Source organism: Epinephelus lanceolatus, chromosome 21 (genome assembly GCF_041903045.1).
Source record: "Epinephelus lanceolatus isolate andai-2023 chromosome 21, ASM4190304v1, whole genome shotgun sequence".
NCBI classification, from domain to species: domain Eukaryota; kingdom Metazoa; phylum Chordata; class Actinopteri; order Perciformes; family Serranidae; genus Epinephelus; species Epinephelus lanceolatus.
In genome coordinates this window covers 32012613-32028533 of record NC_135754.1, presented here as the reverse complement: position 1 = coordinate 32028533, position 15921 = coordinate 32012613, and the positions used below count along the sequence as shown (strand labels likewise).

The following is a 15921-nucleotide window of genomic DNA, read 5'->3' as shown; positions in this document are numbered from 1 at the left end:
AAAAAAAACAACAAGCTATAATTGTCACCAACATTGCCTGATCTGACCCTCAGTGCAGTAGAAGTAGTATGACAGTGGCATTTGTAGTTTCCGAGCAGCACTCGAAGGCAGCAGATCTTTTGAGGCGTGCTGATGTTGTTGTTCTGCTGTTGACATGTGAGGACCGTCAGGACTTCATGTTCCCGGACAGAGTTCCTGTTGGGCCAACAGTGAAGCTCAGACAAGTTTTAATCACACACTCCACAGCCTGGAAATTGTGTAACTCCACCACAGCACCCCACACTTACAGACTGTTAACAAAGTTTGTGTTTGTGTCAACTAATTAACAGAATTACCTTCAGTGGCCAAGTATGTGAACCACAGGGGTAAAATATTATTGGTTTCATAATTTCATTGTGTTTGATGTGAAAAGAAGGAACACAAGGACTAACAAAGTTGGGCAAATAAAAGTTAACAAAAGATTGCACTATTATGTGCACAAGTATGTAAAAAAATAGGTGAAAATATAAATATTATACAAACATATAGCCTATAAAAAGCATAAAAATAAAATGTTTATATGCAAGTTAAGTGTCCTCTAAGCTGTAAACTAATTTTAAAAAATTTATACTCTGATGGGAGCAGTGCATGTTGTTGTGTTAAAGGGTTATTGACTGTGTGTGGCTGATTTAACTGATCATCAGAGTGATAATGAGTTCTTTCAGGGGGTGAACAATCCATTTCTTGTGTAACTGTACTGCGGATATACTGTGATTTAATATTAAGTAATCAGATGGTCCAACAGGGGGCGCCATAGTGCAGTTATGGATCTGATTACAGTTATCAATGAATGTGAATCATACATTTCCTGCATGTGTGCTCACACTGTGTCACCACTCATAAAACACTGTAATTTAGACTTAAATTGTCCTTGTATAGTTTATTTTATTTCTATTATCATCTTTATTTTGAATCAGGTTTTCTTCCTTCCCCAGATTTATCTGTAGCCGACTTATTTTTGCCCTTGTGCTGTTGCAACACCAGGGGTCTGTTTCACAAAGCAGGTTTAGTGAAAACTCAGAGTCTGTTAACCCTGAAATGAGGGAAACTCTGAGTTTTCTGTTTCAAAAAGGGAGGTAACTCAAACCAGAGAAAGAGGGGTAACTCTAGCCTGTTTCAGAGAGAGAGGTAACTTAAGTTCTCGGTCAGTTACCGTAGTAACAGACTCTGTGAACCTAACCTGGTCAGGACCAGGTTTTTCTCAATGAACCTCGAGTTTCTCTCTGTCTCCGCCCTCTTTCAGAGCCACACACTCCATTTGATTTCCTCATTCATTCAGTCAGCAGGCGAGTTTTGGCGTAGCCTAGTTCTGCCGTCTGTCATTTTAAAAAAATCATTTAAAAAATCAGAGTCAGTATATTAGAAGTCCATTAGGCACAGTAGGTGGCGACTTTTTTCACTAACATGGCATGTCCTTTTGATAACGATCCCGTGGATGAAGGTGCAGCATTACTGCGCAGAGAATTAAATATTCGTCAGGAGATGGTTATCAGACCGCGCATAGATGTTTTAGCATTTCCACACAATTATCTCTTTGAGCGGTACTGTTTCACGTCACAGTCCATCATCTACATACACAACCTAATCCGTCCTTATATTTGCAACATTACCAATCATAGTCATGCTCTCACATCCCAGCAGATATTGTGTGTTGCGCTCACAGACTGTATAAAAATGCGCTGTGTTTCTTTGCAAATGGAAGTTTTTTGTACAATGTCGGAGACGCTGAGCACTTGAGTAAGGCAACTTTATGCGGGGCGGTCAGAAAAGTGTGCTCGTTTTACGGGCATCTGCCTTCTTTCTGTTGGCTGAGTAGAAGTCTGTGTTAGTTTAAATAGGCTTAATTATTTAACAGAACATGATATAGATGAGAAGACATTTATGTGTGTGAAAACAGCATTATGTTGGGGATACAACAACTGCACAGTCAAACAGCCACTTAATATTTACTTTACAATGTATAGCGTGATCAAAATGAAGTACCCCCATGAGATTATGCCGAGGTCTTACCTGTTTGAACAATGTTTTTATATTTCATCCTAAACTGCTGCCGAGTGCGCTTCTCCTCCGCGGGATTGCACTTAAATGAAATAAATTAATAGGCTACCATTCAAGCAGTTTTCCCCTGTAATATTATTGTGATTGCAAAGGACTGCATTTAAACTTATGCATTCTCCCACACCGTCTCCCTCTCTTTTGCAGCTGCAGCGGTGTTGCACTTCTTTTTGAAAACGTGTGCAAACTCGCCGTATGAGCGCATTAAGATTTCTAATTCTAGTGGGGTGAAAAACGCAGCCCTCCTCTTCCCCGTTGCCATGGTGACTCGTCGAATCGGGGCTCCATTGATGCTGGCTTTTTATAGTTGTGGTGCACGCGCTTAACTCCAGGTGAAACTACTCTGAGTTGATTAAACTGATTCAAATCAGCTGTTCTGGAACCGGAAACTCAGAGTTTCCTACCTCAGAGTAGATCAACTCAGAGTTCAGGATTTGACTCAGAGTTTGTTGAACCTGTTTTGTGAAACGGACCCCAGAATTTCTCACCTTAGGATCAATAAAAGTTTATCTTATCTAACAGTGTTTAAAATGTCCACAAACTCCTCTGAGTGCACATGGAGCTGTTTATCCAACTTACATAAGCAATGGAGGATAATAAAGTTAAAACAGTCACATATAGCCTATATTGTTAGAAAAATATTCATACTGAAATAAATAAAGATGACGAGCAACAACAATAAACAATAAACGGGCTCATAATAAATCTTAATAATCCCACAGCAGTGGCTTCAATGATGAAATGTCAAGGAAACAGCAGAATTCCCCCTCTGGAGATCACTGAAGGCTGATCTGTCCTCTGTCTGAAGCCTCCCTCAGAGACGTCATGACGTGTGCTGTGATTTTCATGTTGCAGCGTGACAACGTGACACGTCACGTAACGCAGGCCGTAGTCGTTTCCACTTTCACTTTGGGGGAAGCGCTTTCTCTTCATGGCTTCTTTGGTATGTGAACGCACTGCAGTCATCAATCATACATCATGTATGTGATTATGTGAAGGCAAATAATAAAAAAAAAAAAAAGTTTTTTTTACACTTTTTTTTTATCACAGATGGAGGTCATGCGGACGGAATGAAAACTAAATAAAAGAACTTAATAATTATTCATATGTTTAATTTATTTTTCTGCTTTACATACCATCCTTCATGATGCATAATCATTTCTGTATATGATATAACATGTAATATGTTGAATTTTGTCGATATATGCTCAAGTTTTACTTTCCCACCACCTCTATCAGCGATACTTTCAAAATGTGATTTTATAATTTATTTAATTATTATCATTATTATTATTAGTAGTAGTAGTATCATTATTATTATTATTAGATTTTTATTTTCGTATTTTTTTTCCTCCATGTTACTGTTAGAGTACTTGCTTGATCTCCTTATTATTTATTTATTTATCTATGTCTAATAACAAGGCCTATTTATTTTATTTTACTTTATATTATTTTTTCCCCTCTATGTTACTATTAGACTGCTTGCTCGCTTTCCTTATTGTTTATTTATTTATTCATTTATTTGTTTATTTATGTCTAATATCAAGGCCTATTTATTTTATTTTATTTTACTTTATTTTATTTTTTCCCTTCCATGTTACAGTTAGACTACTTGCTCGCTTTCCTTATTATTTATTTATTTATTCATTTATGTCTAATATCAAGGCCTATTTATTTCATTTTATTTTACTTTATTTTATTATTTTTTCCCTTCCATGTTGCAATTAGACTACTTGCTCGCTTTCCTTATTAATTAATTTATTTATGTATTTATTTATGTCTAATATCTAGGCCTATTTATTTGTATTTAATTTCATTTAATTTCATTTTATTTTACTTTATTTTATAATATTTTTTCCCCTCTATGTTACTAATAGACTGCTTGCTCGCTTTCCTTATTTATTTATTTACGTATATATTAAAAAAGAGGATCACAAATAAAATTTTCAATCAGCGACCACTAGAAAAAAATTCACATTTCTTGCTTTAAAAGTCGCCAAACACCCCGATGTTGCTCCAAAATGTTTCCTATCGGACAAATCTGTGTGATGATGAAAAGTGAGTTGTTTTAATGCTTTTATTAGAGATCATATATGAATTTTATCCGTTTAAACTCAGCGCGGGATTTCAGATTTATACATCATCTTATTGTGGTGAAAATGTTTCATTAGCAGATTAATTCGAATCCGAAATATGTGTGTGTGACATTATACATGTATGAAGGCCTGTGCGGCGGCTAATTGTGACGTGAAAGCTGCAGTGATCCCCAGGTGATGGGAAAGTGAAAAAGGTGCGCCCTGCAGTATAAATGAGGCTCTGCGTCTCTGCTCCATCACAACAACTGGTTGACAGGAGAAATCACTATTTGCTCCATACAAAGAAAACTTGTAGCTTCCAAAGCAAAATGCTCAGCAGGATCTTGTTGGTGTTGCTGTCTCTCAGTCTGTACAGTGCAGGCTCCTCACTGAGCTGCAGATGGGTGGATCATAAATTCAGACAGCACAGTGAAGACTCTTTGGCTCTACTGGACACCATGGTAAGTGCACTTCTTCTGTTGCTGCTGCTGTTAAAAGTCAGTCAGTGACGTTACTGTCTCTTTACTTCATGATGTGTGTTTGTGTGTGTGTGTGTGTGTGATGCAGGCTAGTAACTCCACTAACAGCACTGAGGATGCTGAAGTGGACGACACTGTGTCCTTCCCGAATCATCTGTACAGCCAGGCGTCCAAAGCATCAGTAAGTCACACTCAGCTTTGCTAATGAACATGAAAGAGACACACAACTGTTATAAAGTGACATAAATCTGTCCCTGTTGTAATTCATGATGAATGTTCTTCTCCAGGCTGAGGACAAAGTTGCTTTCACAGTTCAGATTCTGGAGGAGATGGTGGCCCTGCTTGAGGGGGGTTACAGCTCTGCATCATGGGAGGAGAACACAGAGGAGAACTTTCTCAGTGTTGTAAGCAGGCAGGCTGTCGGCCTTCGCTCCTGTGTGAGTCTCACTGTGGATTAACCTCAGATTTATAAACCTAAAGACATGAATCACTGATGTCTGTTTGACTAAATGTTGTTAAGTACATGTGCAGAGTTAACAGATCCACTGTGACTGTGTAGTGAAGATGGTTTTAATCATTGTTTTACTCTAACTTCATTTAGACTGTGCACCACAAGGAGAGCAAGAAGCTGCACATGTACTTCAAGAGACTCTCAAGCCATGTTCTGGAGCAAATGGTAAGTCTACCTATCAATGTATCAATCAATCAATCAATCAATCAATCAATAGTATTTATCATGTCTGAATGCTGATGATATTCTTCTGTGTGCAGGGCCACAGTGCTGAAGCCTGGGAGCTGATCAGGAGGGAAATGAAAAGCCATCTGAAGAGAGTCGACCAGCTGATTTTATCTAACTAACATCTGTCTGTCACATTAACAGTGTGTCACATGCAGTCTGTTTATTTATTTATTTATATTTTTATTTATTTTATTTATATATTTATTTATTATCAGTTCATTAAGGTTTTTATTTATTTTTTATCTATTTATTAAAATTTGTATTGATCTATTTAAGTATTTATTTATCTATTTGTTTATTTATTTATTAAAGTAATTACTCATTTATTTATTAAGAATTTATTTATCTGTTTATTAAGATTTTTTAAATTTAATTATTAAGTTATTTATCTATTTATTGAACATGTATTTAACTTTGTTTATTTAACATGCTTATTTCTTGAATTTGCATTGAACTAAATTTTATATTTTAGTATATTTTTATGCTATAGTCAATAAAAATAACATTTCTTCCAGCAAATGGACATGTGTTTATTGTTTTTATTCCTGTTACTTGAAAAAAAAAGAAAAAGAGGCATTCTTTTGTGTTACTTCATAATGAGTACAAATCAAACACACAGGAAGGTGTGTTTCTACTAACTAGGGGAGAGTGGGGTCGGTTGGGACAGATGGAAAGTGGCTTTTTAGCCAGTTAGAAAGCGACTGCGCCTTTACCATGCTCATACTCAGCATCATACTGGCCTCCCAGTGGGACGAGCCCGAAACACCTCTAACAGGAGGCATCCAGGAGGATCCTGATCAGAAGTCCGAACCACCTCGACTGACCCCTTTCGACGCTAAGGAGCAGTGGCTTTACTCCCAACTCCACACCCTATCTCTAAGGCTGAGACCAGACACCCACAGGGGAAACTCATTTTGGCTGCTTGTATCTGCGAACTCATTCTTTCGGTCACTACCCAGAGCTCATGACCATAGGTGAGGGTTGGGACGTAGATGGACCAGTGGTGGTCCGGTGTAGTGCCCACATCACTACGCATCAAACTGCCGATGGAAAACTTGTCACATACCACCACTCAGTCAGTGACTTCCATGTCAGACATCGACAAGAAAATCCATCCTTTCATGGCAGTATGATATGCAGCATTAGTTTATAATGCCACCCGAAATCAACGTAACTGAAGGAGCTGGAAAGTCCCTGTTAGACAGGTGTGAGGGGCGGTGGATGGGTCAAACAAACACTGGACTTCCACCCGGAAGCCTGGTGTTCGCTTCCCATATAAATGTTGAGCCAAACCATGATGGCTTTTCCAAACCTAACCACATGCTTTTGTAGCACAGTGAAATAAACGTAAATACGCTGTGTTTTACAGACATTGTTAGTTTATTTTGAAAAATACAGTATGTATGTAACGAGCAGAAACTTCACAGATCCTGTGAAACCAGCACATTCTCACTCCGACCTTGTCATACACCGCCTGGCCAAAAAAAAAAGTCGCCACCTGGATTTAACTAAGCAAATAGGTACGAGCCTCCTATTGGATAATTACTGCATGGGCGATTATCTTTCAGCTGGCAACAAGTTATTTAACCCCAACTGGTGCAATGAGTTGCTTCTCATTTCCTAAACAACCATGTCGAAAGACACATCCCGTGGTCGTGGAAAAGATGTTAGTCTGTTTGAGAAGGGTCAAATCATTGGCATGCATCAAGCAGAGAAAACATCTAAGGAGACTGCAGAAACTACTAAAATTGGGTTAAGAACTGTCCAACGCATTATTAAAAACTGGAAGGATAGTGGGGACCCATCGTCTTCGAGGACGAAATGTGGCCGGAAAAAAATCCTCAATGATCGTGATCGGCGATCACTTAAACGTTTGGTGAGATCAAATCGAAGAAAAACAACAGTAGAACTCAGGGCTAAGTTTAATAGTGAAAGTAAGAGCATTTCCACACGCACAATGCGAAGGGAACTCAAGGGATTGGGACTGAACAGCTGTGTAGCCTTAAGAAAACCACTAATCAGTGAGGCTAACCGGAAAAAAAGGCTTCAGTTTGCTAGGGAGCATAAAGATTGGACTCTGGAGCAATGGAAGAAGGTCATGTGGTCTGATGAGTCCAGATTTACCCTGTTCCAGAGTGATGGGCGCATCAGGGTAAGAAGAGAGGCAGATGAAGTGATGCACCCATCATGCCTAGTGCCTACTGTACAAGCCTGTGGGGGCAGTGTTATGATCTGGGGTTGCTGCAGTTGGTCAGGTCTAGGTTCAGCAACAGTATGTGCTCAAAGAATGAGGTCAGCTGACTACCTGAATATACTGAATGACCAGGTTATTCCATCAATGGATTTTTTCTTCCCTGATGGCACGGGCATATTCCAAGATGACAATGCCAGGATTCATCGGGCTCAAATTGTGAAAGACTGGTTCAGGGAGCATGAGACATCATTTTCACACATGGATTGGCCACCACAGAGTCCAGACCTTAACCCCATTGAGAATCTTTGGGATGTGCTGGAGAAGGCTTTGCGCAGCGGTCAGACTCTACCATCATCAATGCAAGATCTTGGTGAAAAATTAATGCAACACTGGATGGAAATAAATCTTGTGACATTGCAGAAGTTTATCGAAACAATGCCACAGCGAATGTGTGCCGTAATCAAAGCTAAAGGCGGTTCAACGAAATATTAGAGTGTATGACCTTTTTTTTTGGTGGTGACTTTTTTTTTGGCCAGGCAGTTTATATCAACGTTTGGTCATGGACTTTCCACGTCCACATACGACGTGCAAGGTACCCTGGGTGTGTTGGTTGTTGATGTTCTGGGACGCCGTGTCAAGTTCTCTTCTTTTAAGATACACTTCTGTTTTCACAGGAAATTTAACCTTTACATACAGTCTCTTTCAAAATAAATGCACTACGACACCGCAAATTGACGTTCTTTTTCCTTTAACAACAAACACACGTTTGGGTTTGGGCAACAAAAACACATGGTTAGGATTAGTAAAAAATAACAGGGTTTGGCTTTAGAATCTTACAGGACGTGAACACCGCTCTCTCGGGTGAAAGTCGGTGTTTGTTGGACCCATCCATCACTGCTGCTGCATTCCAACTTTCGCCGCCTTAACATTCATCCTTGTCGTTAGAGGATGCCTTCTTTCGTTGGTTTCTGACGCCACAAGTCACTGCCCAAGTGCCAGATTTCTATGACTTCGGAGTGAGACCGTGCTCGTGAAAACTGACTTGCATTTTGAAAAGACAGAATGCAGGTAACAAGCGTAAAGTGACACAGCGTCTCAGAACGTCAACAACAGACGCACTAAGAATACCTGATAATGTAATATGTAGGGGATACCGGGGATGATTGTAACACTTTTTGTTTGAGCAAGTGTAACTCAGTGGGGTTTTTTTGTTAGAGGTCTTAAATTTTGATACGTGGTACCCATATTTGTCTGCTATAAATAACACAGACTGTGACCTCTACTACACCATCACAGATTATGGAAATTAATGTCGAATACAAAGAGGTATGTTGTTACAACGTACCCCAGTACTGGGGTGAGTTGCAACACTAGCTGGGGATGGATGTAACAATTAAATTATTGTGCTTAAAAAAGATTCACAATAGGCTAAATGTATTCAAGCACTTCAATGAATAATAAAGAAGGAACAATAAACTTGTAAGAATACAGTAATTATAATATTAAAATAAACAGAAATGTATAACATAAATACAAAAAAGGTTTACGTTTGAACAGCATTTTAACAGTTGAACAATAAACATTTTTGAAGAGTAACTATTATCTGAGCAAACTAAGGCATAATACCTATAGCCTATTTTTAATCTGATTGGCAGCTGTGGCAAATGTAGATGTCCTTGCCTGGGGTGCAGGCTTCGTGGGCCTAAAATCCACACTTTTTACGAACTGTTACAACCCTCCCCATGCCTAGCAGCCATGAAAGAGCTAACAGTTTTTAGCATTTAGCTTCAAAGCTAGCACTAATGAAACACATCAAATTAAACTAGAGAAACTACTACTTGAACCTATGTAAGTGAAACAATTGTACATACAACACAATGGACACTATGCAAAAAACATGTGATGACAATGTTTGGTTTCTCACCTGAAAAACTGTTTTTTGGCTCTAGAACAGACAAATTTGGACTCAGTGACATGCGGCTTCACCAGTGAGCTCCAACTGTAAATGGGCATGGACTATGTTGATGATGTCACCACAGCCCGTTTCTAATTGGCCAAACTGAGAGTGTTACAACTATCCCTTTGTTACAACCATCCCCGGTCTCCCCTAGACGTGAGCGTCCACTGACCAAGCGATGATATGTGATGAGCTGGGAGTTCCACCCAACCTGATCTCACTCCAGAGTTGTCAAAAACTGGCGCTTGGTCAGTGACTTCTGGCATTTGACACTGACGAAACAAGCCATCCTTTAATGTTGGCATATGTGGCTGGTTGCTGTTGTTGATTATCGGTGCCCGGTGGTGTCAGGGGGGAACGTGGCAGGACAAGGATGAAAGTTAAGGCGGCAAAAGTCCAAGTAGGGTGGATGGGTCCAACAACCACTCACTTTCACCCGGAAGGCTGGTGTTCACTTCTCGTGTGATTGTAAAGCCAAACCCTGTATTTTTTCCTAAACCTTACCATGTGCGTAAGTAGTGTTGTACTGACATAGTGCATTTATTTTGAAAGAGACTGTATGTAAACTTTAAATTTCCTGTGAAAACAGAAGTGTACTTTGAAAGAAGACAATGCATGCAACAGGCAGAACTTGACACGGCGTCCCAGATTGTCAACAACCAACACACCCAGGGTACTTTCCACATGATATCTCGACGTGGAACGTCCCTGACCATCATCAAAATAAACTAACAATTTCTGTAAAACACAGCATATTTACGTTTATTTCACTGTGCTACAAAAGCATGTGGTTAGGTTTGGAAAAGCCATCATGGTTTGGCTCAACATTTATATGGGAAGTGAACACCAGGCTTCCGGGTGGAAGTCCAGTGTTTGTTTGACCCATCCACCGCCCCTCACACCTGTCTAACAGGGACTTTCCAGCTCCTTCAGTTACGTTGATTTCGGGTGGCATTATAAACTAATGCTGCATATCATACTGCCATGAAAGGATGGATTTTCTTGTCGATGTCTGACATGGAAGTCACTGACTGAGTGGTGGTATGTGACAAGTTTTCCATCGGCAGTTTGATGCGTAGTGATGTGGGCACTACATCGGACCACCACTGGTCCATCTACGTCCCAACCCTCACCTATGGTCATGAGCTCTGGGTAGTGACCGAAAGAATGAGTTCGCAGATACAAGCAGCCGAAATGAGTTTCCCCTGTGGGTGTCTGGTCTCAGCCTTAGAGATAGGGTGTGGAGTTGGGAGTAAAGCCACTGCTCCTTAGCGTCGAAAGGGGTCAGTCGAGGTGGTTCGGACTTCTGATCAGGATCCTCCTGGATGCCTCCTGTTAGAGGTGTTTCGGGCTCGTCCCACTGGGAGCCCAGTATGATGCTGAGTATGAGCATGGTAAAGGCGCAGTCGCTTTCTAACTGGCTAAAAAGCCACTTTCCATCTGTCCCAACCGACCCCACTCTCCCCTAGTTAGTAGAAACACACCTTCCTGTGTGTTTGATTTGTACTCATTATGAAGTAACACAAAAGAATGCCTCTTTTTCTTTTTTTTCAAGTAACAGGAATAAAAACAATAAACACATGTCCATTTGCTGGAAGAAATGTTATTTTTATTGACTATAGCATAAAAATATACTAAAATATAAAATTTAGTTCAATGCAAATTTAATAAATAAGCATGTAAATAAACAAAGTTAAATACATGTTCAATAAATAGATAAATAACTTAATAATTAAATTTAAAAAATCTTAATAAACAGATAAATAAATTCTTAATAAATAAATGAGTAATTACTTTAACAAATAAATAAACAAATAGATAAATAAATACTTAAATAGATCAATACAAATTTTAATAAATAGATAAAAATAAATAAAAACCTTAATGAACTGATAAATAAATAAACAGACTGCATGTGACACATTGTTAATGTGACAGACAGATGTTAGTTAGATAAAAGCAGCTGGTCGACTCTCTTCAGATGGCTTTTCATTTCCCTCCTGATCAGCTCCCAGGCTTCAGCACTGTGGCCCTGCACACAGAAGAATATCATCAGCATTCAGACATGATAAATACAATTGATTGATTGATTGATTGATTGATTGATACATTGATAGGTAGACTTACCATTTGCTCCAGAACATGGCTTGAGAGTCTCTTGAAGTACATGTGCAGCTTCTTGCTCTCCTTGTGGTGCACAGTCTAAATGAAGTTAGAGTAAAACAATGATTAAAACCATCTTCACTACACAGTCACAGTGGATCTGTTAACTCTGCACATGTACTTAACAACATTTAGTCAAACAGACATCAGTGATTCATGTCTTTAGGTTTATAAATCTGAGGTTAATCCACAGTGAGACTCACACAGGAGCGAAGGCCGACAGCCTGCCTGCTTACAACACTGAGAAAGTTCTCCTCTGTGTTCTCCTCCCATGATGCAGAGCTGTAACCCCCCTCAAGCAGGGCCACCATCTCCTCCAGAATCTGAACTGTGAAAGCAACTTTGTCCTCAGCCTGGAGAAGAACATTCATCATGAATTACAACAGGGACAGATTTATGTCACTTTATAACAGTTGTGTGTCTCTTTCATGTTCATTAGCAAAGCTGAGTGTGACTTACTGATGCTTTGGACGCCTGGCTGTACAGATGATTTGGGAAGGACACAGTGTCGTCCACTTCAGCATCCTCAGTGCTGTTAGTGGAGTTACTAGCCTGCATCACACACACACACACATCATGAAGTAAAGAGACAGTAACGTCACTGACTGACTTTTAACAGCAGCAGCAACAGAAGAAGTGCACTTACCATGGTGTCCAGTAGAGCCAAAGAGTCTTCACTGTGCTGTCTGAATTTATGATCCACCCATCTGCAGCTCAGTGAGGAGCCTGCACTGTACAGACTGAGAGACAGCAACACCAACAAGATCCTGCTGAGCATTTTGCTTTAGAAGCTACAAGTTTTCTTTGTATGGAGCAAATAGTGATTTCTCCTGTCAACCAGTTGTTGTGATGGAGCAGAGACGCAGAGCCTCATTTATACTGCAGGGCGCACCTTTTTCACTTTCCCATCACCTGGGGATCACTGCAGCTTTCACACGGTTCAAAGGTCACAATTAACCACGACACAGACCAACATACATGTATAATGTCACACACATATTTCGGATTCGAATTAGCGCCTCAATTAAAAAAATCTCCCACGATAAACACAAACAAATATCACAGCAAAGCGAAAATATCACGCGCGTTAAAAACTCTCATGTGTTGTAAAACAGTAGAAAATGCAAACAACATAATGACAAACACAACTCACTAATAATAATATTAGAATGTATAAGATAATATTCGATATTAGGGAATTATGGGATTATTTCAGGAATATTTTTGCGATTTTTAAAGGCCAAATAGAATATTGTAGACTTAAATTAAATGCCATATGACTTTATTTTAATAAGAATAACATATTTATGATTTCATACATGAGTTTATTTATTCAGTTTTGTTACTTTGCACTTTTTATTGCAGATTTCATCTCATGTTTTTGATGCAGTCACCTCCACGTTTTTGTGATTTTTAAACGAACCTGAACACAAATGTAATTTTCTTTAATTAAATCCGTGTTGTTGGTCAAATGTTTGATTGGAGTTATTTTTGACTTGTTTTCAAAAATTAAATCCATTTCGTATTTTGGAGATTTTAGACAAGAAATTGTCTTTATCAGGTTAATCTTACTGTAGTCTGCAGCTCTTTATGCGATGTGAATTACGTGTTAAAACGAACATTCTGTTTATTAGAGCTGCCATCTGTAGTATAATATAAAGCATAATTTATATATAATTCATGAATGAGTCTGTGACTGCGTGTGTTCACATACCGAGCATGCCGCAGGAGGAAAGCGCTTCCCTCGAAGTGAAACTGGAAATGGCTGCGGCCTGCGTTACGTGACATGTGACGTCCTCACGCTGCTATGTGAAAATGACAATCTGGTCAATGTTCGATTACCTGCAATCTGTTTATCTATTTATTCACTTTGTTTTATTACTATTAATTATTTTATGAATTACTTCTTCCAGCAAATGCAAATGTGTATTATTTGTATTCCAATTAATGGCGAAGATTTGTCTTTTTACTGAGTACAAATCTATAACATAAAGGAACATGTGTTTCTACTGTATGAGATTAAATATTACAGAATTATTAAAATAAGATTATTGATCCCACACCGGGGAAATTCACATGACACAGCAGCTCAAATATCAGCAGGTTGAATGGCAACAGAATAATTACAAGATAAAATAAAAAAACATATATGTCAGAATCAGGAAAATATAAAATATAAAGTACTAAAATTAGACACAACTATACACGTACTATTATAAGTCATTAAAAGAATGCAACAGAGGGGTTATCTTTGGTTGAACAAACTTTTTATGACTATAAGTGACACTTTTTAATGGAAGTTTGTGTAAAATGTAAAATAAAGTTGAGATTGAAGCTGCAACCCTACTGGAAACATTTTATTTATTAAATTGGTAGTTTGTGTAAAAAGTCTCTTTGTTGTAAAAAATAACTAAAATAAAGTTGGGATTCAATATTGTATAATAACCGCCAATTTTAATATCACAGTACACTTTCAAACTGGTGTACCGCTGCAACACTAGTGTCTATAGCCTTGTAATAACTCTCACAATACTTACACCGACTGAAAGTACAAGATAGAGCTGGTGTTAAATATCCAACTCAGATAAAACTGACTAAACAAAACAAACATGTCTATATTACATCAGACAGTATGAATGAGCTGCTGCACTGGAATCAGTTGCATCACTTTGCTTGTGCCACATAGCTGCAGGTAGCCTACAGCATAGATTTCAAGGAGAAAACTGGGGACAAGCTCCCTTCAATATTTAGAACATTTTCATTTGTACCCCCCAATAAAACATAAAATAGAAGACTTTCATTTTGGAAAAAATATATATAATTACACTTTAAATCAACGCCACAAATTGATGCATAAAAATTTTCTAATGGAGTGTGTCTGGGGAGGATTTAATCCCCTGGAGGATCGAGCTAAGCCCTGAATGCCCTTAAATCCATATGATGAAAGATTTAAAACAGACTTTTATTATATCTGGCCTATATCTATATCTATGCATTAATGTATGTTTATTATCTGGCTCCCTGGTCTCCTGTCATTCTGCAAAGTGGCCCCTGGGCAAATCAAGTTTAGTATCCCTGGTTTGAGCCCTAGAAAACAAGAATTCAACCCTTGTTACTGATCATAATATTTATCATTAGTTTGGCCCTTTAATTTTTGTTCCCATTATCTGGTTCACATCTCTTGTCCTTTTGGGCTTTTTGGAAATAAAAAATAATACATGCAATGTATGAAACACAAATTACAATCAATTTACCATTAAAGAAATAAAAGCCCAGAGCAAAGGCAAACGATATTTGTCCAAACTCTGCAGCCACTTTATGAATCACAGGCCTGATGGATGGTTTATAGTCTGATTCTCACACTCAGACAGTGTGCTCTGATCTGTAGGAGAATCCCCTCCTCAGCAGGCTGTCCGGTTCTCACGTTAAAAGCCTCCATGTTCTAGTTAAAACAAGGCGAAATGTCACTGACCATTTCAAATGAAGGTGCGTCACAGCACGCGCCGCAGTCACGCAGCCGCTTTCATTTTCTCTGGATGGGAACTTCTCGTTTTATGGCAGCGAGTGGACACAGGTACAGAGCCTGCAGTCCTATATTGATTAATGACTAACGATGATGACGAGTCCGCACAGAATTATGATGCAATTCAGTTTGGGTGTTTTGTTTGTTTATTTGTTTATTCAAATACACACAGAATCGTGTTTAGGAGCGTGCAGACTGACTGCATCAAAAACATGAGATGAAATATGCAAAAAAAAAAGTGCATATTGACAAAACTGAATAAATAATTTAATGTAAAAAAGCCTAAAATCATAATTATGTTATTCTTATTAAAATAAAGTCATATGGCATTTAATTCAAGTCTACAATATTCTATTTGGCCTTTAAAAATCGCAAAAATATTCCTGAAATAATCCCATAATTCCCTAATATCGAATATTATCTTATACATTCTAATATTACTATTAGTTGTGTTTGTCATTATGTTGTTTGCATTTTCTACTGTTTTACAACACATGAGAGTTTTTAACGCGCGTGATATTTTCGCTTTGCTGTGATATTTGTTTGTGTTTATCGTGGGAGATTTTTTTAATTGAGGCGCTAATTCGAATCCGAAATATGTGTGTGACATTATACATGTATGTTGGTCTGTGTCGTGGCTAATTGTGACCTTTGAACCGTGTGAAAGCTGCAGTGATCCCCAGGTGATGGGAAAGTG

The 15921-nt window shown here is 38.5% G+C and overlaps 2 protein-coding genes across 2 annotated transcripts; one reads left to right on the top strand and one right to left on the bottom strand.

Moving 5' to 3' along the window:
• The first annotated feature begins 4273 nt into the window (after positions 1-4273).
• Positions 4274-5590, top strand: LOC117247636 (interferon a3-like). The gene is made up of 5 exons (XM_033612226.2): positions 4274-4630; positions 4737-4829; positions 4936-5085; positions 5250-5324; positions 5420-5590. Exons 1-5 carry the CDS (start codon positions 4403-4405, stop codon positions 5504-5506), a joined length of 633 nt encoding a protein of 210 aa, XP_033468117.2. The 5' UTR covers positions 4274-4402; the 3' UTR covers positions 5507-5590.
• Positions 5591-11433: 5843 nt separating this feature from the next.
• LOC144459360 (interferon a3-like) lies at positions 11434-12479 on the bottom strand. Its single transcript, XM_078163040.1, has 5 exons — positions 12348-12479; positions 12161-12253; positions 11905-12054; positions 11666-11740; positions 11434-11570 (listed from the first exon to the last, which is right to left on the bottom strand). Exons 1-5 carry the CDS (start codon positions 12477-12479, stop codon positions 11484-11486), a joined length of 537 nt encoding a protein of 178 aa, XP_078019166.1. The 3' UTR covers positions 11434-11483.
• Between the last annotated feature and the right edge of the window lie 3442 nt (positions 12480-15921).

Coding starts and splice junctions, on each gene's coding strand:
- LOC117247636 (XM_033612226.2), top strand. CDS start 4,403: ATGAGGCTCTGCGTCTCTGCTCCATCACAACAACTGGTTGACAGGAGA. Junction 4,631..4,736: donor TGGCTCTACTGGACACCATG/GTAAGTGCACTT, acceptor TGTGTGATGCAG/GCTAGTAACTCCACTAACAG. Junction 5,086..5,249: donor CTGTCGGCCTTCGCTCCTGT/GTGAGTCTCACT, acceptor AACTTCATTTAG/ACTGTGCACCACAAGGAGAG.
- LOC144459360 (XM_078163040.1), bottom strand. CDS start 12,479: ATGCTCAGCAGGATCTTGTTGGTGTTGCTGTCTCTCAGTCTGTACAGT. Junction 11,741..11,904: donor CTGTCGGCCTTCGCTCCTGT/GTGAGTCTCACT, acceptor AACTTCATTTAG/ACTGTGCACCACAAGGAGAG. Junction 11,571..11,665: donor GCCATGTTCTGGAGCAAATG/GTAAGTCTACCT, acceptor TTCTGTGTGCAG/GGCCACAGTGCTGAAGCCTG.